The sequence below is a fragment of the Rhodnius prolixus genome, unplaced genomic scaffold, assembly GCF_049639745.1.
Source record: "Rhodnius prolixus isolate KJV_2025 unplaced genomic scaffold, Rpr scaffold_9, whole genome shotgun sequence".
Classification (NCBI taxonomy): Eukaryota; Metazoa; Arthropoda; class Insecta; order Hemiptera; family Reduviidae; genus Rhodnius; species Rhodnius prolixus.
Window position 1 is genome coordinate 14,108,142 of NW_027411604.1, and position 24,566 is coordinate 14,132,707.

General features: G+C 33.5%; 1 protein-coding gene across 1 annotated transcript in view; it reads left to right on the forward strand.

The window, feature by feature from the left end:
* The first annotated feature begins 1,857 nt into the window (after positions 1-1,857).
* The window catches only part of LOC141454602 (uncharacterized), a 33,861-nt gene continuing 11,152 nt past the window's right edge, over positions 1,858-24,566 (forward strand). The window contains exon 1 of the mRNA XM_074129032.1: positions 1,858-2,441. Coding sequence (XP_073985133.1) covers positions 2,111-2,441 — 331 coding nt within the window. The 5' untranslated portion in view covers positions 1,858-2,110. The remainder of the gene's footprint in view (positions 2,442-24,566) is intronic.

Below are 24,566 nucleotides of genomic sequence, written 5' to 3' on the forward strand. Positions count from 1 at the left end.
ATCATCTAATAAAGAAATTACTTTTAGCATGTGACTCTGAAAGTTCTTAGACAGAAAAGAGGGAGTTCAGCGCTAATTCTGGCTATGATCTATCGTTATACAAAGGATAGTGGCCACACTATCGAGATGGCCACTCTGTTCGAGAACAGAGCTAGCCGCAATATAGTTGTGATGCTCAGATTACAGAAGAAGGTGTCGTATCCAGGCAATTTAAACATGACATGACGTAAAAATTAATTTAAGGCAAAGAAAGACTGTTAGGCATTCTGATGAATGTTGGTACAAATTGCCTGGATGCCTGAGTATTTAGGAAAAAAGGGAAATGAGGTGGCAGCTTTCCTGGCTCTGTAGGGGTAGCAATCAATGGATCTGAGCAAATTTTACGTCAGAGCAAAATGCCGTATTATTGCAATCAACAAAAGCGCAAATGCTCAAATAGTTGTAGTTATTATTATTAATCACTCACCTAAGTTTACTTCGATATTACTCCAAGAACGTAAGGCCATTTGTACAATCGTTGCTGCAAAATCATGCATTGCAAGAGTTACATTATAACGAATTATTTTTTACATACTGAATAGAAAAATGCCTGTTAACTGTAAACAAGTATGCTGGAACAGAAAACCCCCCAGAAAAATCGATTGTATTCCATCGCCACTTGCGATAGTAAACTTTTAACCCAAATGATTGAAAACAAAATTCGATTCATGTATTTTCTTTTCCAGAAATGTGCATTTTTTAGAATTACTTTTTAAAAAACTTTTTTAAATAATGTTTCTTCTCTTTCATTTGAAACATTACCTACGAAAAAATACATGTACTTATATTATACTTAAATTTATTTATTTTGCAAGTGATTCAAAATATTTTAATCAGCTATTATGTTCACAATTTATTTGCATAATAAAAATTAATATGCATTGTTAATTATCATCATACGTTGTTAAGATTTATGATGAACTAGTCTCTAAGGAGAATGTTTGAGGAAAATGAAAAAGATTGAGATTGACAATATTTCTATTCGCTTTCTGTTCAATCTATCAATAACATAAAAAAGAAGAATAGTCCTTTTAAACTGCATATAAGAAACTGCATAAAGCATTAAATATTACAATAATTCGGAGTTAGAACCTGTAAAACTTATGGGAAAAAGATCGTGTTAGTTCACACTGGAGTTTTTAGTATCTCAAGATAAAAAGATGATCGATTATCTGTCCAGATGGCCTAGAAACATGTGAAAACTAAAATTTGAAACAATAAACTAAATTCCGTTTTCTTCCAAGGATACAGCGAATATAAAAATAAAAGATTTGTGTTGGAAATTAATGTAATTAATAAAAACTAAAAAAATTAATGGATGTGATATAAAGTGGAGGTGTAGAATGGAAACGTTGCTGAGATGGGAAGGAGTTATCTGGGCGGAAGTCGGCTAGGCAATAAGAAATATCATATATAGGGAACCTAGGTGTTGATAAAATGGCATGTATGGTAGTATGTTGTCCGCCCCCTTCCGCAAGCGGCGCACAGTCGTAGAAGAAAGATAAATTCTTGTAAAAGGTATTACCAGTAATATTAGCGATGAAAGGGGGCGGTGAAGGAGAGAAAGACAGGGACTAAGAAACCACGGCTTTTAGTACAAACAAACTGATACAAAAAGTAATCGCAATAAATTGCAGCTAAAGTCAGAGAGGAAAAGACAATTCATCTTTGTGTTGTTGGAGCCGCCGCCAGTTATAGTATAGAGAGCAGCCCAAAGACCGACTATGCCAGTCGGAGTTTTGGTGAAGAAGAAGAGGAAGAAGTAGTGATGGCACTGGTTTGGGTAGAGAGGACCAGGGATGTAGTGAAGGGGTGAGTCTGTTAAGAGATCGATGCTGGTGTGTGGAAAGAGAAGCCACCGAGAGAGAGAGAGGTTTAATAGGCGTGGCTTTAGGCTATAATTGGGCGTGGCTTGCTACACACAGCCTTTACTAAGGCTACCCTACCACTTTACCCAGATATAGGGTAAAACAGAGTATGTTTGCCCCGCCTGTGTTATCTATATACCTCTTCCTACGGCAACCACTCCTCCACCTCTACTATCTTTAACAACAAAGTTTTAGTCGTTAGCATGTCTACTTCGGGTGAGGAACAGAGACGGCCACCGGCCAGAACTTCATTCTGTATAGATTCGCTATTATCCTCCGAAGAGAATAGATCAGCCAGTGAGGAAGGCAGTATTAGTCCAGGTTCGGAAACAGCTAGCCATCCTCCACTATTGTACCATCATAATCATCATCACCACCACCATCATCATCATGGTTCTTCACCACCTGGCGCCACTGCTCAACCATCAGCTTTCACACCTTTATATAAAAAACAAAACAGTTTACACCAATTACAGTTGGAATGGCTGGCTAGAACTGGAATGCTGTACGCTGCACCTAGGCTACATCTTCCAGGTATGTCTGTACAGAATTTATAAAGAACAAAGTTTGATTGTGATGCCAGAAGAATATTTGATCGAGTAGATGAATTCTTAATGAATTCTTAATTGTTATTCAAAATAAGATGGGTAGATTACTTAAAAATAAATGGTTTGAACACACAATCAGATATTCACCTTTCTCATACTTAAGTTTTTCTAATAAAATAAAATGTTGACTACCAAGTTTCTTGCCCACAATACAAAGTCACCAAGAACAAAAGAATTTCGGGGGAACCATGGCATCCTAGAACCTTTCCTTAGAATCCATTTTTGTGTAAGAATTTCAAACAAAAGTAGTTATTTGAGTTAACGGAATGCATAAGCTGAAAAGATTTCACATTTTCAAGCGAACAAACTTCTTTAACACTGAATTAGTAGCAAAATGTTTAATTAACAATAATATTATTTAGGTGTAATTAGAATTACATACATTAGCAATGTACTAAAAACTGGAACTAAAATAAATATGTAAAAAGATTATGGTAGTCTTCTAAAAAAATAATTACAACTTTCTCCTAAAATTTTAAACATTTTGTGGAACAATTTTCTCTAAAATCTTAATCGATCTTAAATCTCGCGATTAGCTTCATACTCAACATTACATTATTACTTCATAAAGAAATCTCTCCAAAACTAGCCTTCAATTAATTTGTCCTTCAACGTACATATTTCAAATAAAAAGTTTTAGATCTTGAAGGATAGAAATTAACATACGGTGTTGAAAGTTTTATCGGCAAGAACGAGTCATTTTTGGAGATAAATTTCTTTTAGTACGTTTCGGGAACGACTGGTAAGTTAAACTACATCAGAAGTCCCTTTAGGGTTGGGGAAACGCTGCAATTTCTAACGCATAGCATCAATGGTACCTGATACAGTTAAAAGAAGTGATCTCAGAGACTTAATCTGGTAATTTCCTTTTCCGTTTAAAGTACCTTTTCTTCAAAATTTAAGCTTGGACAGTTCACCAATCAGTTAATAGCTTTATTTTAAAGGAAATCTCAATATTCAAAAAAATTGAAAATTATTCACTAAAATGGTAAAATGCTGATTTTTCAACTTCACCTTGTAACCGGGTCTTCTGGTAAAATGTAAACAAAATATTATATTTGTAACTTCTGCTATAAATAAATTTTTGAACTAGGCTGACCATTCTGAGACAGAACACTCTCAGCGGATATGCTTTTTTAGTAAATCGCCTTTCTTTAAACTACCAATTCAGCAGGTACATTTAAAGAGTCATATTTCCTGTTAGTTACTACTAAAAACTTCAATGAAGTAGTTCTTTTGGTCCCTTCAAAAATCAACCCTTCAAAAAACTCCGAAGGTATTTAAATAAAATAAATAAGTTGAGGTTAAACCCAATTTAAATATTTAGGTATTAAGGTTCAAACAGAAAAGGTAATTGGCTGTAAAATGTTTTTTCTTAAGTAGCAATTGACGTGATTCATCCTTTTTCCTCGCAAGAATTCTTAATATAAACGCTATTTACTACAAATAGCGTCAGTCTTTAAGTGCAAGCTTAAACTCAGACGCCAATATAGATTTGTTATGCCAATGTGATTAGTTATTCAAGCTTAATTGGGGTAGTTTAGGCAAAAAAAAAAAAACACATATAAAGTTTAATTACATCAAATGCTTCTTTTATCCTCTGTTTAGAGTGTAATGGACTTAGAAGTTTACTGGCCAGAGCTTAAGCTACTGTTTGGCATATAAAACTTATGCATCAAATAGTTCGTCACATTTCTTAACAACTAATCGCCCTATAACCTCAGCCAGGAAAGTGGACTAGGCATTTCTTGAACTTGACATACTTTGGGGCATAACAAAAAGTAATTATTGCTTAAATAAACCTACCCTGAACAGTCTACAATATCTTGGGAAGCCCAGTATAAAATGTCAGCAAACTAATGTTTGAATTTTGTGAATTCGGAGGCAAATTTTATCTTAACTACCACACATTCTACTAAAATTGTGTAGTTTACTATCGCCTAAAAACTTTTAAACAAACTTTTAAAACAACCAAAATAGATCTTTTAGGTCGTTCTATCCGATCATTCTACAATCTAAATCTATATCAGTCTTAAATCCTAATGGCTAAAGAGTAAATCCTTTTGTATTTTTAATGGTATAAGTTTGGCAATTGTCCAGTTCTGTTCTCTACGTCTTGTTATCTACTTGTAGGCCTGGAATTTATTCTACTTTTCCAACATTTTAGGTCTGATTTTTGTTTAAATCAGGCCATCAACAAACTATCTACCATTTTTATTTTTTTTCCTTGAAATGGCAATAGATATTCTGGCAGGAATTACATTCCTAACGTGATGAGTGATATATATATATATTTAAACTTCACTGCAAGTAATAAATGCAATGATTTGACGATGTTATTGACAACTGATTCACTTTACGGATAAGTAGACAACACAATTTGTTAAGGTGCTATCACACAATAATCTACAAAACAAATCTTAAAATAATTTTTTAAGAAGTTTGATGATTAATAAAAATAGAAGTTGACGTATAAAAATTATATCGCTAACATCAGTCCGTTCTGATCCGTTCTTCAAAAACATTCGCTTATTATAAGTCAGAGTTTCCCAAATTTTGGGACGCTTCCTTAAACGATGCTTTGGTTGGACATCTTCAATTGCAATCTGATAGAACTCAGTGCAATGTCACTTTCTTACCAACTTTAGCGAGATCAGCTATGCTCCAGGCAGCCACTCATAACTGTGCGATTTTCCAGGTAATTGCCAGAAATCGTAATTAATGCCTCCTTTAGATAAAACTGCTGTTTTGTCAAAGTGATTTAAGAATAGTATTTATAAAATTAGGTAGTTTACGAAACGCAGGGGAGTTGTGATAAGTTATTATGAACAAGAAGGGATGCAATGTTAAAGATATTTTTAAAACTACCTGTATTTCAATTATAAGTATTTCAATAACAGTTTGAAGATGAAAAACATTATTCCACACAATAAAAACTGCTGAAGCTAATTCTAATCATTTTGCGAACATTCTCGTTTATTCTGTTTTATAAAAAAAGTAAATCCAATTTTATTTAAATACTATTTCCTAATCAAAAGAATTGGAGAATAGATCAAAATACTTTGAACCCTGAAGATGTATAACTTTACTCACAGAATCTTTTCGTGTCCTGGGACGCCGGAAAGAGAACTTGAAGCATCACCTTACAAGGAAACACTTGCACAGGAATCGGTGGCAAAATTAAAAAGCAAGGGTGGGTCTCGAATTTAATTAATCCCTTTGTTTCTTTTTACTAGAATGATTGAAATTTAAAAAAAGTTGAATCAAATTACTTTCTTTTACTTACTGCTCAAAAGAGATATTTTGAAACAGACTCAAGTTTTGTAATTTTATAGTTTTTAGAGTAAATATTTGTATTGGAGGCTCGAAACTGATTTTCCCGAGATGCAGATTGCAGACTAAATCTTTCATTAGCAAGTTTAAACATGCAATTTTCTTGAAAAATAGTTTTTTTCCTTTCAATTTTAAACATTATTAAATATCTTCTAATATTTATAATTTGCCAAAGATGGGGTAATACAAAGCAAATTTCCAAGTTATAGATAAACTCTTTGACACTGTTTGGAATACTTTTTTCTGTTATATTCTACATTTTAAGTGATACTTTAAGAATAATGCGTCTTCTTCAAAAACAGGCCGATAATGTTATGCTAAACCTTCATAACATGCATGTAGTTGTTGGTTTTAGTCTATCCAGTAGATTTCACAGGGGCATACTAACTGCATAGTGTACAGTACACTAATTGTTTATTACATTTTATTTATTTAGGTAATTGTTTTTATTGTTTTTTAAATTGTAATTAATATTTATTAAGTTGAATTTTCTATTGAACTTGAAATGTAAAGATACAAAATGGTTCTTCACTGAACAAAAATTCATAAACTTACAACACTTATTGCTTGCCTTAGATATAAAAGAAGTAATTTTCTTTTTTAATAATAATTTCGAGTTCAAGGACAAAATTAAACTATAATGTTTCAGCTACCTCTGATTTTCAAATTTTTGAGATATTTTGTAAACAAAAACACTCAGACCGGATTCTAGAAAACCAATCACATTGTTCTACCTACCGTAATTCCCCTCTTCGCTGAGGGGTTGAAATCTGGACTGTTCGCTCCAAATGGAACTTCACTTTGCTGCCACTTTCATAACTTCAACTAAATTTCAATTATTAGTTTAGAAAACTAGTCAAATCAAGATTATAATATTCCCATTTCCGAATAAAAGGAAGTCCGATGGGTTTCATTCTAAACTTTCTACATTATGTTCCTGATTTTATTATTTGTTAATTTTTATTATATTAGAATAATAATAAGGTTTTAGACAAACATGGGAGTTCTTTCTAATGATTTAGTTTTCTTAGCCAGATGCAGGAGATTTGCAAAATAAAATTGAAATTTGAAATACTCTTAACAAATGCAATATTATTTCCTTCATTATTTTTTAAATTGAATTTATAAATTTTCTTTAAAAAATATTGAAATGGATTTAAATGGTTCTGTTTATCATAGTATATATAAGGGTTTCTCATTGAGTTTACAAAATCCTTATATTTCAGATGATAATAACTTAATTTTGATGAAAAATGTATTCAAGGTTAGAGGACAGCTCTTAGGATTAAATTCTACAGTTTGGGAGAAATGAGCGAGTGCATTTGTGCAGTTTATGTAATCTGGGCCAAGTAGAGGGGTGTTTATTACTGTATTGCCGTTTGTTCTGTTTTAGGAGAGTTTAGAATTAGATGTTTTGGGGCAAAGCAGTTAAGTAAACCCCAATTTTTTGTTCAGTAACAAGTTGGAATTTTTAGTTAGGTGCAACTCTGCTGATAGATGTCCTTGCATTTGTGTTCTGTATAACTTTTTTTATTGCTATGTTTATTATAAGTGAAAAATATACCCTTTATTATTATTGAAATTGATTAAAATGTTTTTTTAATCTGAAGGGAGATTAATTATCAATTCCTGTGATAAAACTAATCTCTAATGGCATCTTTTAGCAAGTCATTTTTTTAGATTAACAATGTCATTAAATTAATTCTAAGTACTGATAAAATAATTGCAAAAAAAGTACCAATAAAATTGATTCATAAAAATAATAAACAATATCTTTAGGTATCATAATTATTATGAAAATTATATTATTAAAGATGACGTATAAAATAGTTCATACTTATGCTCCCGTTAAAGTCTCTTTTCTTGATTTATTGGGATGCTGACTTCGTAATCTCAAATATGTGGATTCTGTTAACCTTTTTTTTGACTTTCTCTATAAATAATAAATTAAATTGGTATTGAATAACTTTAAGACTAAAGTAAAGTAAAGTAATCGCCTATTTTTTCAGGCGGGGCTTAATGTCCAACTACCAATTAGGTGTCGTGGACTGAGGCGACTGTAAATTTCTTGTATTAACCATTAAATAAAATCCAAGGCCTAAAGACCGGGAATCGAACCCAGTACCACAATGCATATTAGCTTTACAGGTCTCGCCTCTAACCGCTCGGCTACCGTGGCGCCTAACTTTAAGACTAATCTGATCTAATTAACGATATTGCTATTTGTAAAGTGAAATTGAAATAAGGTTCTATAAAGGTAGCACTGAAATCGTGATATCCAGTCCTTAGCGCAGACGCCTTCTCCAATTTTCCATAGATGACATATCCTACCCAAGACTTGATGACCAACCATGACTTGTTGGGTTACTCCCACAAAGAGAGATGGGATGATCACTTCTTTAAAAAACCATGAATTCTCTACGCTCAAGAGAGAGTATCAACATCCTTTAGGAAGATTTCATAGAAAGGTCAAACGCTTTCCGAAGTTCGATGGATCTTAAGCTGATCTGGGAAAAGGCTTTTTACTCCGGGGAGTGCCCAGTTCCTCGGAGGCTCTGTTTTTAACCTATTCACCTCCATCAATTCTTCGACCTCGCTTGGGATTAGCTAGGGAAGTACAGGGAAGAAAGGGTAGCAACATTCTGGGATATATCCCTTTCCTACAACCTCAGATGTTCTGAGGAACGCTTTGCCTACCTCACAGCATGATGGACATTGAGGATGACTCAAACCCGCCTGTGTGACAACTCCTATGGGCGTACTCCCAAGGATCCAGTTGTTCAATAGTTGGCACACGACGAACTAGAGGTCGGTTTCTGCTTCAATCACTGCGCTACTTCAAAAAATTCTATGTAAGATAACGTAACATATGTGCTGTACCAAAGTATTTCAAGTGTTTAAACATAATATTGCTCCACAAACAATTTATAATTGATAACATATGGTTCTTGTTAATTGTTAATAATTTTATATATATTTAGTGATAACAGTGCACATTAGTGATCTATATCAGGGCAACACTCTGATATAGGGGCCCTTGTCGTTATCATGCTCGATTCATACGATAGGTAACATCCTGCTTAATTGTTTTCAGACAAAAAGTTGTCTTTTTTGTTCAATATTATTATTAATAATAGAGCAATTGTTGGCAAGCAATGTCAATCATCTACACCCAGAATCTTCAAGTGGATCCAATACACACTCTCTATCCGAGCAAACAATATTATTGTCAATTACAAAATGCTTTATTTAGAGACATTTTTTTTTTTTAAATTTAACATTTTAAAATGTTTCCTAAATACTGTAAGAACACAAAAATGAAATATTTCTTTGGCATATTTGAAATTTTTAGTTGTAATTCTCTAATTATCATTTTAGCTTTAAAAGCAACAATCACGGGAGACCTAAACTTTATATTTCGTTTTGAGAACCACTAAAAGACCTGACCGGAAACGGATATTCTGTTAACAACCATAGATCAGGTACTAAAACATTTTCCCCCAAATTTTGCGACCCATCGCCAGAAGAGGCCAATACCAGTAGAGTCCGAAAATAGTAAAAAAAAAGATAGTGTGATAAGTCCTCTTTTTAGTATCAATTTAAATATTATTTAATGCGAACTATTTTAGCCCAGTTCTAGTAAATATGGTCAGAGGATCGACAAAATAAAAATTTAAATAAAAAAAGACAATTTTTATTTTAATAGCCCAGTTATTTGTAATTAACAAGTAAATATTGCAAACATATTTATGTAGCAATATTGTAGTAATTTTCTTAAATTACTTCCATTACATTAATACAGTTAAATGAGTGTTATACTTATATATATATATACATATATACAGAAGAGAGATGTTTGTATGTATGTGCGATGCAATTAGCAAGTAGTACCCTTTATATTTGTCCCTTGATACTCATTCAGTATGTGACCACGGTCATCGGAGGGAAGTAGGCACACCCTCCAAGTGGTCTCTCGGGATGCACACGTGCCACTTCAGTACACAAAGACACACATATACATAGATATCAACTATAAATCAAGCTCCTATATTCATAGTCTAATTGTCGGTATTTCACTTAGCCATTTCCCATCTGTTCTATAAATAACATATCATTTAGATATAGCTGATTAATTTCTATGGCCAATCCAATGAAAGTATCTAAACTTATCGACTTTAAAAATTAATATAATAACAGTTTTTCGTACAATTTTATCTTCTCTAACCAGTCTTAAGAAGAAGTACAGCAGAGAAGCATATACGAGGTGTGGCCAATAAATAACGAGACTATTGATGTAAAACATTTTATTTTAAATTTATACATATTTAGTTATTATCACCTTCAATATACACCCCTCCCCTATCCCTACAACGCTCCATGCGGATTTACCATTTTCTGTGAGCTACTGCATGACGCGTGCCGCTTTTTCTTTCACACTTCCAACGGACTGAAATCGTGTTCCTTTTAATGCAGATTTGATTTTGGGGAACAGATAAAAGTCACATGGGGCCAGGTCAGGCGAATAAGGCGGATGGCCTAAAACTGGGATGTTGTACTTGGCTAGAAACGTCTTGACAGACAATGCAGTGTGAGCCGGCGCGTTGTCTTGATGGAGAACCCATGACTGGTTCTTCCACAAATCATATGTATACATATGTAAACTGTACATCCAAAACTTTTATCCGGGATATTTTTTCAGAAAAACCTTTTTATTGCAGTTCTGAGGATGTGACGTAAACTTCCAGAGGTAAGTTACTTTAGAGAAAGTAAAAAAATCTTGCTAGATTTTTCAACTTCTAGAAGTCACATTTTCATCAAAATCTGGACAAAAGGGAAACGCTTAAGCCTCGTTAACATTATGTAAAGAAAAAGATAGTCTCAGAAGTTCTTTGGTCCAATTCAAGGGGTCAGAAGTCCCAAGGATGAAGAAAAGATGAGACAAGGGAGTGCTCGTCTTAAACGAGGCTAAAGTGGTACTGGGCACCCGTTCTTTTTGGAGTAAGAAGACTTTTCCAACCGCGTACTTTCGAGCGCATTTTATCACCCCTAATGAAATGGTAGAGGAAGATGTACCATTGCTTCTGGAACAGTGGTTTTAAGGTTTGTTTTTTTTTAGAGGAAGTGGTCGTACCTGAGGATTCCCAGAATGTCTTCACCAGGATCAGGATATGGATGCCTTCACCATAGCTTAGAACCTCTAATTTGACTTCAATCAATCTTTAACTTGGGAATTTCTAGGAGTTTTGTGGGTAGGACTATATGCCAAACTGGAGTAATTATTCCTTCCTACAGTTTTTCTGCAGAGTTTGCTCCCCTTTAGTGCGATTTAAAATTTAGCGACTTAAATTTAAAACAACCATTGTTCAAGCCGCTACTGTTTTTGCGACAGTTTGGCCAATTGATAGAATCTTTTATTTATTTATACAAGATATTAAAAAAGTAATTAGTTGTTTAATTAAAGGCGACCTATATTCTGAAATAAGCTCTCCAAAATATATAAACATTGCGCATCGATTAGCGTAAATAGTACGAGGAAATTGCGTTAGTTCAAATGTTTAATTAAACAATGTTTATAAAATCGTGACTTTTCTTTGAGTGCCCATTATTTATATGGGTTAAAAAGCAAAAAATTTATATAAAAAACTCTTTTATGAATTATGTGAAATTAAGTTACAGTGGAATTATAAGTTTGTCTGAAAGTTTGTTACCTGTCTCGTAATGGCAGCGATTCAAATTATTAAATTTGAAGATTAACGCTATTTTCCATTTTCAAGTTTTTTTAACTATACACTTCGCATACGTCAATGTTGATTGCCTTTATTTTTCAATTTATTCTTCTAGAATATAAGAACATTGAGCTGATATTATAAATTAAAATACATATAAAAAAAAATTTAATAGGTTACTTTTCCCCACCTTGCAAGAGAAGAACAACAGCAAATCATACTCTCTCTATTCCATTTCTTAGCCGAATGTCCATCACTGGGTGAGCTTCGCCTTCGGTATATGGGAGCCTCTATTGTTCCTAGCTACCAAATTGTTCGGCTGCTATCCTCATTGGAATTCCACCCACTTCTAAATTTCACTAAAGTGGCCTGGAGATCTAGGATTCAAGCTCTGAATGTAGACAGCTCCTTTATTCATAGTTGATACGCATTTTCCAAATTATAGCATGATGCTTATTAATATTTTTTTTTCTAATTTTTTTAAATTTATTATTTTTATTATTATGATTAATATATTATTATTATTTTTGTCATCACTTCTGTAACCTGCCCAAATAGAGAAGGAATTATTTAGTTTTTAATGTTTTATTACTGTATAGTTAATTTGTAATTATTTATTATTTTTATTCATCCTTATTTTCTCATATAACTTTAATAGGTAATTTCGTATTCTGTTTCATTTACATCTTATTGCCACACTTTCTCACTCTCTCTCTCTTCTTTCTTTATCACCGTTTTTATTTCTATTATTTTTGATTTTCATAATTGATGTACCAACTCCTGCAGACGGCTATACGCCATGCATTTCCTAATAATTTTTTGTTTATTTTTTTGTATTTTACATTTAATTATAAATAAAGGTTTATTGATTGATACTCTCTCTATTTAACACGCTGTGCATTTTAGATAATAAAAATGATTCAATGTTCAACTTGTCAGATATAAATTAAAAATGAATTACTTTATAGAAATATTTATTTGTAATGATAGATATAAAAAACAATTTGATTACCCGCCAATATTTACAAGTACTTAATTATTTGAGGCTAATCAATCGATATTGTTATTTACTACACATTACACAAAGGCTTAATTATTTTTTATTTATTTATTTACAATACGGGCAATCACCCAGTTACAATGAAATATAATTAATAAAATATAATATGTAGAGCAGTGGTCACCAAACTTTTGAGCGTGTGAGCTAGCATAGCATTTATAAATCTTCTAGTGAGCTACCAAGGAATACTGGACGAAAGAAAGTACGCAAAATGGAATTAACACACGTTTATTGCCTACAAACATACATTTCTAGTATTAAAATCTACATATCTGACAGTAAGGGTAACAAAAAGTTAAAATGTACATTTCAATGAGAGGAGTGGAACTGTTTTTGGTCATCAAGTATTTTCTTGAAGTTTGGAGAGTATGTTGTAGCAGCCATTCTGATGCAGTTGTCCAAATGTTCATCGGTCAGTCTGTTTCTATATTTGCTTTTTATGAATTTCATACTTGAAAAAGATGCTTCACACAAGTAGATAGAGCTGAACATAGCTTTCAACCTCAATGCAACTTGAATTACAATTACTGCGCGGCTGCAGCCAGACCACAAGCAACTCAGGATTGCCAACCCGAGCGTAGCTCGCGATCGACTGTTTGGTGACCACTGATGTTGAGTAATAATAATCTAATACAGTTCAATTTTTTAGAATATATAATTACATTTGTAGGAATATAATACATACTTATTGTATTTCACTTGCATTCAGCTCTCAACAATAATACTACAATTTTCATTTGAAAATCCCTTTGATAAGTTGTGCACGCCGGCCTCAAGAGAGTGTTCTCTCGTTAAAGGCAACATCATTCATTATCAGAGAATGAGTACAACAGTAAAATCTGTTACTATTATTCAGCCGGTCTTTACGTCCAACATAAAGTTGGATCAGATTTGGCTAGAAGCGGGCTAGCAAACAGTTCACTCAATTATTCATTAAATATATTAAATAAAATCTTAGTCCAGACCGGGAATCGAACCCCTGTAACCAAAATTAGACATTAGCTTAGTGGGCCGCGCCTCTAACCGCTCAGCTATCGTGGCGCTTACCTTCATGTTATAATTTCAACCTGTTTTCTTTATTTTTGAACTGTTTGATAAATATGGTTCTGTTAAAAATTCAGAGATTATTTAATAGGCGTAAATGACAATATTTATAGATAATTTACCTAAATTATATAAATGTATGGCGTATTTAGTAGGAGTGTTGTTATTTATAAAGAGGAGAATAAATTAATTTAAACTGTAATTTATTTGTCTATTGATAGTTAAAACAGGTTTGAAAAGGATTTTGTACCTTTAGAGAGTGTAGAATGGCTTGGAGAGATTGTGTGAGAGAGAATGGTACAGCGGATGGTTAGAGATATCTGAGTTACAATGTAAGGTATCAAGAGGCGGGAGATAGATGCCAGGGCGAAGGGGCTGAGGAGGATCATTAGGTTGGTGAACTGTTTGCCGCCCCCAGGGGTCCTCCAGTACGCACATAAGAGCACGAGGTGAACCCTTCTAATCAAGTTAGTATCTTTTAATTGTTAACGATCTCTCTCCTCGTCCAGCCACCGGATACGGCACCCTCCATCTGCACACCTTGTTATAAAGAGCTTTGTTAAGCCTCGTCCCATCCTCCAGTAAACCCACTGACGAAGAGACCTGCACCAAGCCTGTACACAGTATGAGGATTGAGTTTCACACAGGGCGGAGTTTAGTTTTTTGACCACGCCCATTATTGCTCCCACTCTTCTAGAATGTTGTATATATATATATAAACCCCCACCTTTGCGTTCCACTCGCCCGCCAAACTTCTAACCGCATTACAACCTTCCGTTTTCTCTTTGGGTGGCGCGCTCTCACTCACACACTACCGCCTCCAACCACCAACACTGCTGACAGCATCTCTCTCACATCATGCTATATAACCTATCTTGATACAACATTTTCCAACCTCATCAGCAGCCAATTTAAATTACAAAGTTAAACAGTTCATTTATACAATTTTGTTTTATGATATCTAATACTTCTGTGCTTTATTCGTTATTTTTTGAAAACATAATTTTTTTTTGTACGTATCTTTCATTTGTTTGAACAATTTTTGTATTGAATCTTTTGATTCAAATTGGGTTTTCTGTTGAAAGTTCTTCGTGTCTCTAACCGCGATAGATTTCCAATAGGAAATGACTACAGATTGTTACACTGCTGTTTGAAAATGAGAATATTTTCCAAGACTTGGCCCAAATATTTGTTCTTTTTTAAAACTTTAAAACAAGAACTGAATCCAGTTACTGGAACAGTTCTTTTAATTAGCTAAAAATTAGTTATTACCTGAATCAATTACTTATATAAAGGGAAACATAAGTTTATGAATAAAACAAATGAATAATATATATAAAATAACATACTTAATGCAATTTTTAGTAAAGAATAGCACTTTTTTTTCAGGCGTGCGGCGGTCGGAGACGGATAGCAAACATACTTTACTGAAATTCTTTAGGTTAAAAGTCAATCGTCCTCTGTAATCCTTATTCCTCACAATTATTTGAGAGGAACTGAAGTAAATTTCATTTCTACCAATAATAATAGTGTAATAGAAAAGTTGAGTGAATGTTTCACGCTATATTTTGTTTAAAAACTGCTTGTTGTGATAAATTCTCTGCTTTTAACAATTACAAAATGAATTATTTTAGACAAGATAAAGAAGCTAAAAGCATCTTACCAAAATGATAGAGAATAATTATTAATAAGCTAAGGTAGCAAACTATAACTTCACAAACCTGAAGAGAAGTTAAGGTAGCAAACTATAACTAAACTATAATTATAACAAACAAACTATAACTTTACCACCCTAAGGAGAGGTAAAAAAAACGTGCATGTCAATTTGATCATGTGTTTTGGTTCAGTTGAATTCGATTAAACGAACAATGTTCAATGAAAATTGACCAAGGTTACCAAGGTAGTTAAGGAAACCGATCAATAATAATTATACAATAAAAAAAAGTATATTGTCCACAATTTTAAATAATTATTAATTAAATATTTTAGATAAAAGTTAATACCCTAGGCTTTTATATCTAATTTATAAAATTTTAATCTCAGATTGATTTAGTAAAAATGTGTATTAATGGCATTAAATGGAGGCCTTATCACTTTATTACCAGATTATCAGAAGCCCACCCATCTGTCACACTTTGTCACCTATATATAAATTTATATTTTTATAACAAAACAATACTAAGAAAAATTAGAATAATTAATTATAGCTTAATTATTTATTCTTCTCCTTCACTGCACTTATTAAAGCCCTGCTGTATCATATCTATAAATAGAATGGTGATTACTGAATCCCTTATGACCCTCTGCAGTACCATCTTTTGTAGTCAAGTTGGGATCATATTGGTGTTTATTTCGTTTTAAGTATAATTTATACACAAATTTTTATTATCTTGACACAATTAAATTTAATAAAGACGCAAATTTATTAATTATTTTCCGACCGGAATTCAAGTTTAAACTGAATGAAACTGAAGTGAAAGAAATTATACTTATACTTAGCTCATCAATGAAAATTGCAAAAAAATGAAGAAAGCACTCTCAATCTTTCGAATCAATCTCGACGAACTTCAAATTCAGGGTACCCAGTATTTCCATATTAATTCACTAAAGCAGAAATCTCATTCTTCTGATCAAAACTCGAAAAGAATTTTTCACTTTACTATTAATTTTGCAATCGTAATTACAAATTTAAGCTACACTATAGGTACAATCCACCGTTGTCATAGTTACTAAAAGTATGAAGCACAAATCTTAATCTTTCCAGTATAACTAATCCAAAATCCCTCTTTTTTCCATTATTTTTGCAAACGTAATATCAAATTCAGTCTACATTTCAAAATAGATCGACCCAACATGTTCAATCCAGCATTGCACTTAATATTAACTATCAAATGCAGAAACAGCAGCATTCCAGTGAAATTAGGAAACAATTACTGCATTTTCCAATTGTTTAGACTTCTTGTTATTCAAAATAGATCGACCCTAAGTACACAATCTAGTATTGCCCTTAATATTGACTATGAAATGCAGAACTGTAGCATTCCAGCGAACTAAAGAGATTATTTCCACTTTTTCCAATGGTTTTTAGTCTAGTATTGCCCTTAATATTGACTATGAAATGCAGAAACTAGCATTCCAGCGAAATTATGATATTATTTCCACTTTTTCCAATGGTTTTTACTTGTTTTAATTCAAAATAGATCGAACCAACATGTATAATATAGCATTGGCCTTAATATTAACTATCAAATGCTGGAACAGCAGCATTACAGTGAAATTAAGAAACAACTTCCACTTTTTCCAATGATTTTTACTTCTTTTATTTCAAAATAGATCGACTCTAAGTACATAATCTAGTATTGCCCTTAATATTGACTATGAAATGCAGAAACTAGCATTCCAGCGAAATTAGGAGACTATTTCCACTTTTTCCAATGGTTTTTACTTCTTTTATTTCAAAATAGATCGACTCTAAGTACATAATCTAGTATTGCCCTTAATATTGACTATGAAATGCAGAAACTAGCATTCCAGCGAAATTAGGAGACTATTTCCACTTTTTCCAATGGTTTTTACTTCTTGTATTTCAAAATAGATCGACTCTAAGTACATAATCTAGTATTGCCCTTAATATTGACTATGAAATGCAGAAACTAGCATTCCAGCGAAATTAGGAGACTATTTCCACTTTTTCCAATGGTTTTTACTTCTTGTATTTCAAAATAGATCGACTCTAAGTACATAATCTAGTATTGCCCTTAATATTGACTATGAAATGCAGAAACTAGCATTCCAGCGAAATTATGATATTATTTCCACTTTTTCCAATGGTTTTTACTTGTTTTAATTCAAAATAGATCGAACCAACATGTATAATATAGCATTGGCCTTAATATTAACTATCAAATGCTGGAACAGCAGCATTACAGTGAAATTAAGAAACAACTTCCACTTTTTCCAATGATTTTTACTTCTTTTATTTCAAAATAGATCGACTCTAAGTACATAATCTAGTATTGCCCTTAATATTGACTATGAAATGCAGAAACTAGCATTCCAGCGAAATTAGGAGACTATTTCCACTTTTTCCAATGGTTTTTACTTCTTGTATTTCAAAATAGATCGACTCTAAGTACATAATCTAGTATTGCCCTTAATATTGACTATGAAATGCAGAAACTAGCATTCCAGCGAAATTAGGAGACTATTTCCACTTTTTCCAATGGTTTTTACTTCTTTTATTTCAAAATAGATCGACTCTAAGTACATAATCTAGTATTGCCCTTAATATTGACTATGAAATGCAGAAACTAGCATTCCAGCGAAATTAGGAGACTATTTCCACTTTTTCCAATGGTTTTTACTTCTTGTATTTCAAAATAGATCGACTCTAAGTACATAATCTAGTATTGCCCTTAATATTGACTATGAAATGCAGAAACTAGCATTCCAGCGAAATTAGGAGACTATTTCCACTTTTTCCAATGGTTTTTACTTCTTGTATTTCAAAATAGATCGACTCTAAGTACATAATCTAGTATTGCCCTTAATATTGACTATGAAATGCAGAAACTAGCATTCCAGCGAAATTAGGAGACTATTTCCACTTTTTCCAATGGTTTTTACTTCTTTTATTTCAAAATAGATCGACTCTAAGTACATAATCTAGTATTGCCCTTAATATTGATTATGAAATGCAGAAACAGTAGCATTCCAGCGAACTAAAGAGATTATTTCTACTTTTCCCAATGGTTTTTAATTCTTTTATTTCAAAATAGATCGACTCTAAGTACGAGGGTCGTTTGAAAAGTCCGTGCAAAGTCAGAGAGATAGCACCACTGGCGCGTATCGAGGTTATGTTTAGTTAGTAGCATCTCTTTGAAGAACACACACCAAGTTTCAGCCAGATCGGTCTATTTCTTTGTATTTGGCATTCGTTTGGATCGAGGAAGTCGAGTGATTTTCAAAAAATGGACGAAAAAGAATTTCGTGTGTTGATTAAACACTACTTTATGAAAGGCAAAACGCCTCAGGAGACTAAAGAGAAGCTTGATAAACATTATGGTGACTCTGCACCTTCGATTAGAACAGTTTATAAGTGGCTTCAAAATTTTCGGAGTGGCCATATGGGCACAAGTGACGCTGAACGTTCTGGACGCCCTGTTGAGGTTACTAATCCAGAAATCATTGATAAAATCCATGATATGGTGATGGATGACAGAAGAGTGAAAGTGCGTGAGATTGCTAGTGCTGTGGGCATCTCTAATGAACGGGTACATAATATTTTGCATGAACATTTTGACATGACAAAGCTATCCGCAAGATGGGTGCCGCGATTGCTCACGCTTGACAAAAAACGAAATCGTGTAAAGTGTTGCAAGGACGGTTTGCAGTTGTTCCAGAAGAATCCGCAGGACTTTAAGCGTCGTTTCGTCACTGTGGATGAAACATGGATACATCACTACACTCCTGAGACCAAAAAACAATCTAAACAATGGGTTACCAAGGGGGAATCTGCGCCAAAAAAGGCGAAGACCGTTCCTTGGCCGGAAAGATTATGGCGACTGTCTTTTGGGATTCGCAAGGAATAATCCTCATCGCCTATCTGGAAAAGGGTAAAACTATTACAGGTGCATATTATTCATCGTTATTGGACCGTTTGAAAACCGAGCTGCAAGAAAAACGCCCACGATTGGCCCACAAAAAAGTCCTTTTCCATCACGACAAAGCACCAGCTCACACCTCAGCAGTTGTGGTCGCAAAATTAATGGAAATAGGGTTCCAACTCGTTTCACATCCCCCCCTATTCTCCAGACTTGGCTCCCTCGGACTACTATTTGTTCCCCAATATGAAGAAATAGCTGGCGGGAAAAAGATTTTATTCAAACGAGGAGGTGATTGCAGAAACGAATGGCTATTTTTCAGACGGACAAATCCTATCATTCGACAGGGATCAACAAACTAGAGCAGCGTTGGACAAAGTGTATAAGCCTAAAAGGAGACTATGTTGAAAAATAAAAAAGGTTTACCCCAAAAAATTAAGTAGTTTTTATTTTGCACGGACTTTTCAATCGACCCTCGTACATAATCTAGTATTGCCCTTAATATTGACTATGAAATGCAGAAACAGCAACATTCCAGCAAAATTGGGAGACTATTTCCACTTTTTCCAATTGTTTTGACTTTTTGTTATTCAAAATACATCGACCCAAGAAGTACAATCTAGTATTGCCCTTAATATTAACTATGAAATACAGAAAAAACAGCTTTCCAGTGAATTTAGGATACAATTTCTTCTTTTTACTATGGTTTTCCTTCTTTTTTTCAAAATAGGTCGACCTAACGTACACAGTCTGGTATTTCAATGATATTGTGAGAAAAGTTCAATCTTTTTCCTATGGTTTGCACTTGTTTTTCTAAATGTTTTATAATTAATCCATTGATGGAATGAATACACTGGGTAGCCTGTATATTTAAATATCGTCTGAACAGTAATTGGAACAATAAGAAATTCTCTTCTTGTACAGTAGAATGAGAAAGATTGTGAATAATTGAAGAAAGAAATCTCAATCTTTCCAGACTTTAAAGGGGTTCTTTATTTTTCTATAAATTGTGCAATCTTAACTTCAAATGCAGGGCACCCTTTTTTGCACAATCTAAATATTTTTAATCAAAACTATGCAAGAATTCTGGTGTAGTTAGCCGGAAAAATAGAGATTTTGGTTTTAGTGAAATATTTTACAAGCAAAATGTAGATTGTACACACAGAGTAACCTGAATTTTGAGCTACGATTGCAAAATTAATGGAAAAAATAAGGGATTCTCTTCTGGTTAACGGAAATATTAGAATTAAGCCAGAGGTGGTATGTATAGGCAATGGGGCCATCGTCAAAACCCTATTTACCCGGGCTCGACAAATAACATGAATCAAGAAAGCACAAGGTACATAGTTTTAAACAGAATGACTGCAAAAGAAGACGACGGGTAATATTTAGAATAGCGCCCTGGGGCGTGGCCTATTTATTTAGATCGTTTTATTTACTATATAATGTTTAATCTAGTTGGCTGTAGCCACATGATTTCCTCCCCAAAGGAGCCTGCTGAGGCTCTGTCGCTCATGAGCCCGCATAAACCTGGAGGCGACCCTGCTGGAAATGCAGCCAGTGGAAAATAGAGAGCAGATAAATAAATGCGTTCCTAGTGAAAGAGGTTAAGCTTGGGTTATATTTAATTGTTGAAGGTTCACCTGAGAGAAGGTGGACTTGAAAGTTCCTCTTGCTTCTTTTACCCTCCACCAGTTTACCCACTGGATCTGGGCCCAAGGTTGCATTTTTAGTCTAATTGTACATTTGCCTTTGTAACGAGGCTGGTGAAGTTAAAGATGGCCGCCTCCAATCTCCCTTAAAAGAGAAGAGGAATAAATAATACATGAGCTTAACTCCACATTACCTCACCGTCTTCCACATGGAGTGTGAAGGGCGATGTTGAGGACCTTTCTGCTCCCCTCCGCTAACTTTCTCTTCTCATACAATTCAAATGGAGAGATGGGGCTCCCTTTCTGTCTCCAGACGCTCGTACACTGCCGCTCCTATTGCTGCTCACCCTGAACACTAGAAGCTCTCCTCCAACCAGACATATTACATATAAATCCTTGAGATTTGTTCTTCCTTGTTCGCTGCACTGCCTCCCATTCTCGGCTATATGTCTTAAAGAATATTATACCATTCCCAACCACCCTCCTATATCACACTACATTTCTTTCCTTCCCGCACATCTTATACATCGTCTAATAATATTCAATACACATACGCCAGATTTCACATATTTATATCGACAAATACCAATTTGTTTTCCGATATTGCATATACTTTTATATATATATTGTATTTTTTATTTTCTAGCCTCATGGAATAATCCAAAAAATAAGGTTTTCTAATTAACCAATTTATGCTTAACTAAAAGTAATAATTATAAGTCATTATTGGTATAGCTCTACACCAAAAAAAATGTTTGGTCATTGAGTGTACTTCCAGAATCATGGTGACTCCGAAGGATCTTTTGTTAAATACTTACTGATGAAAATAAAAAACGTTAAGAAATGCCTGTTATTTCAAACGGACTTTACGTCCAATTACCGATCAAGTGTCGTGAACGTAGGTGGATAGCAAACATACTTTGTTATTCATTCCTTTTAATAACTAATAATCCCCAAGGTCTAGGGCCGGGAATCTAACAAAGTACCACAATACATATTAATTTTGCGGGCCTCGCCTTAAGTTTAAATCTTACCCAAGAGCCGCAAGGATGATAGAATAAAAATCTCTGTAGATCATTTGTATTCACAAACAATTATTTTACGATATTCAATAACATTTAAATGTTTTATATATTTATTTTCATATATTGCAAAGTAAATAAACAAATAAATAATAACTAAACCTGTATTAGAATGAAAAGGCGGCAGTCTTATATTATTACGTACTTCATTTTAATATAATTCTATTCAATTTCAAACCTATCGCATTTAAAATTCTTTTTGAAAAAATATCTTTACTTTAATAAATGAAATTTTCACTTGTTTCAGTAAAATTGAAATATACAATTTATTTTGGGCAGGCTGAAGAGCCATATAATTGGGGTAAAAGAGCCACGGGTTGCCGACCTCTAAACTAGGCCAGATAAAACAACATCCCACTGACGAATATTGCCCAATCCATGAGCAACCAGAGCGACGATCATTGTGCTGTCATTTAATTGAGAGGATTTCATGTCTAGAATTAAATAAAAAGTAAAGTAATGCCTATTTTTTCGGGTGGGCTATACGCCTATCTACCAAATTAGGTAGACAAAGGTGACTGACAAACTCATTTTACTAATAAATTTTCATTTTAACCATTAAATAAAATCCAAGGCCTAGACTGGGAATCGAACCCAATAGTACCACAATACATCTTAGCTTTGCTGGCCTCTAACCACTCGGTTACCGTGGCTACATGTACACTTTAACACGTAAAATCATTGGCTAACGGTATCTTCTCAGTGCGCTGCCGATTTCCGGACAGTATTCTCTCGCTATAAACAACACTGATCATCTCTGAGTTGTAGAGTAGAGGCTCCTGGAAATAAGAAATCTTGTTGATGTTATTGGTATCTTATAAACGGAAATGAAGGGTTTGAGGAAACGGCATACAAAAAAGATAGAATACTTCTCATGTATGCTTTCTTATTTCTTCCTTAACTGGACTGAAGAAGAACCATCAAATCAAACACAATGCAAGGTGAGCGTGATTTAAGGATCAGGATGGTTACATTTTTTGGGTCAAGATTTCTGTAGATTTTGCCTTCTTAACATCACAAATAAATTATTTCATGGTTTTAATTAGACAAGCAAAAAAAAAAATCATAATGAAATCATTAAAATTCATCAGTAATTCACAGCCAGCCACATAAAGTGTTGTTAGACTTATTATAAATACAGCATTCTGCATGAAGTTTGTTGACATATCCAAACCATAACTCATGTTGTATATGTTTAACTTTGAAGTGTATACGTGAGATTATACAAACAATGCGAACTACATGAGAATCCATGCTGTACGACATATATACACCCTCATGTATATGCAATGGTATGCTTTTAGTTCTGAGTTTTATGTCAATAGAATATTGAATCTATCGCTTGGGGAAAAAACTAACTTTTCGCTCTTCTGACTTAGACTACATTTAAAGGAAGATTTAACTTTGCGGAATTATGTAATTAATAATTTTTATGGTAATCAGTGCTAAATTGTGATTGATTTTTAGATTTCATAAAAAGTTTTCTTTAACAGAATTAGTTCTTTTTTTAGCACAAGTAAAATTAGAAAAGACTATTCTACAAAATCTTGAACCAAGTCTTTTACTTTTTACTTACATTCAGTTTCGCTAACCTTTCATCTCCAAGAAAGCTCTTAGTAACTGTAACTTTCATAGCTTCTCCACACCTAAATTGAAAATCAGTAGATGAAAATGTAGTTAGGTTTCTTTAGAAGCCTGAAGACACTGCGTTGAAAGCCAAGAAAACTACGAAAAAATGTCTTCACTTCAACAGTGCCAAAATCTCAGATTCTGAATTCCAGAAGCTGAATTGAAACGTAGATTTTTATTGTGGCAGGTCTGAAATTTGCATTTCGAAAGTCATTATTGATTCAACAATTAAGTTTACAGTTTTTTAAAAGAAATTATTGGGTGAAGTCTACAAATTTTGTGAAATAAAACGTAGCAGATGCATTTTCAAGTGAGTATTGAAATTTATTGATCTGTGTGCTAGTTATTTATAGAACTTTTTCCTCTTTTATAATTTAAGTACTCGTTTGTTCGTTTAGATTTTCAATAATCATAATTTTAATTTTATTGATTTTGATTCGGTACACAAAAATTCTCATTTCAAATACAAAAGGGCAAACATATAAGTATGTTTTAATAAAGACGCGACGATATTCGAGGTCACTAATGCCCAGAGCTTTTTCATTACACTGGCGGCCTCCGGACAATATTCTTCAAGTTGTCAATGTTCAAACAGTGGATCTTCTAGGAAGGGAATACCACCCCTGAACATCTTTTTTTTTTTAATTTTAATTATTAAAATATTTCTTATCACAGTTCAAACTTTAGTTTGGTAAAAATAAGTTGAAGTTCAAACTACGTACCATTAAAGATTACTTCTTGATGTAGGGTAGATTGTGGTTTTCTTAAGCGGTAGTGATTGTAAGTGATAGTACTGATTAGAGTAGGGTTTCTGACTGAACATGGTTTTCCAAAGTCAAACACTAAGCGAGAGTCAATTAAGAAACGTGTTTGCTTATAGTATAGCAAGTCGAACTGCACACACTCAATGTGACGCTGTGAG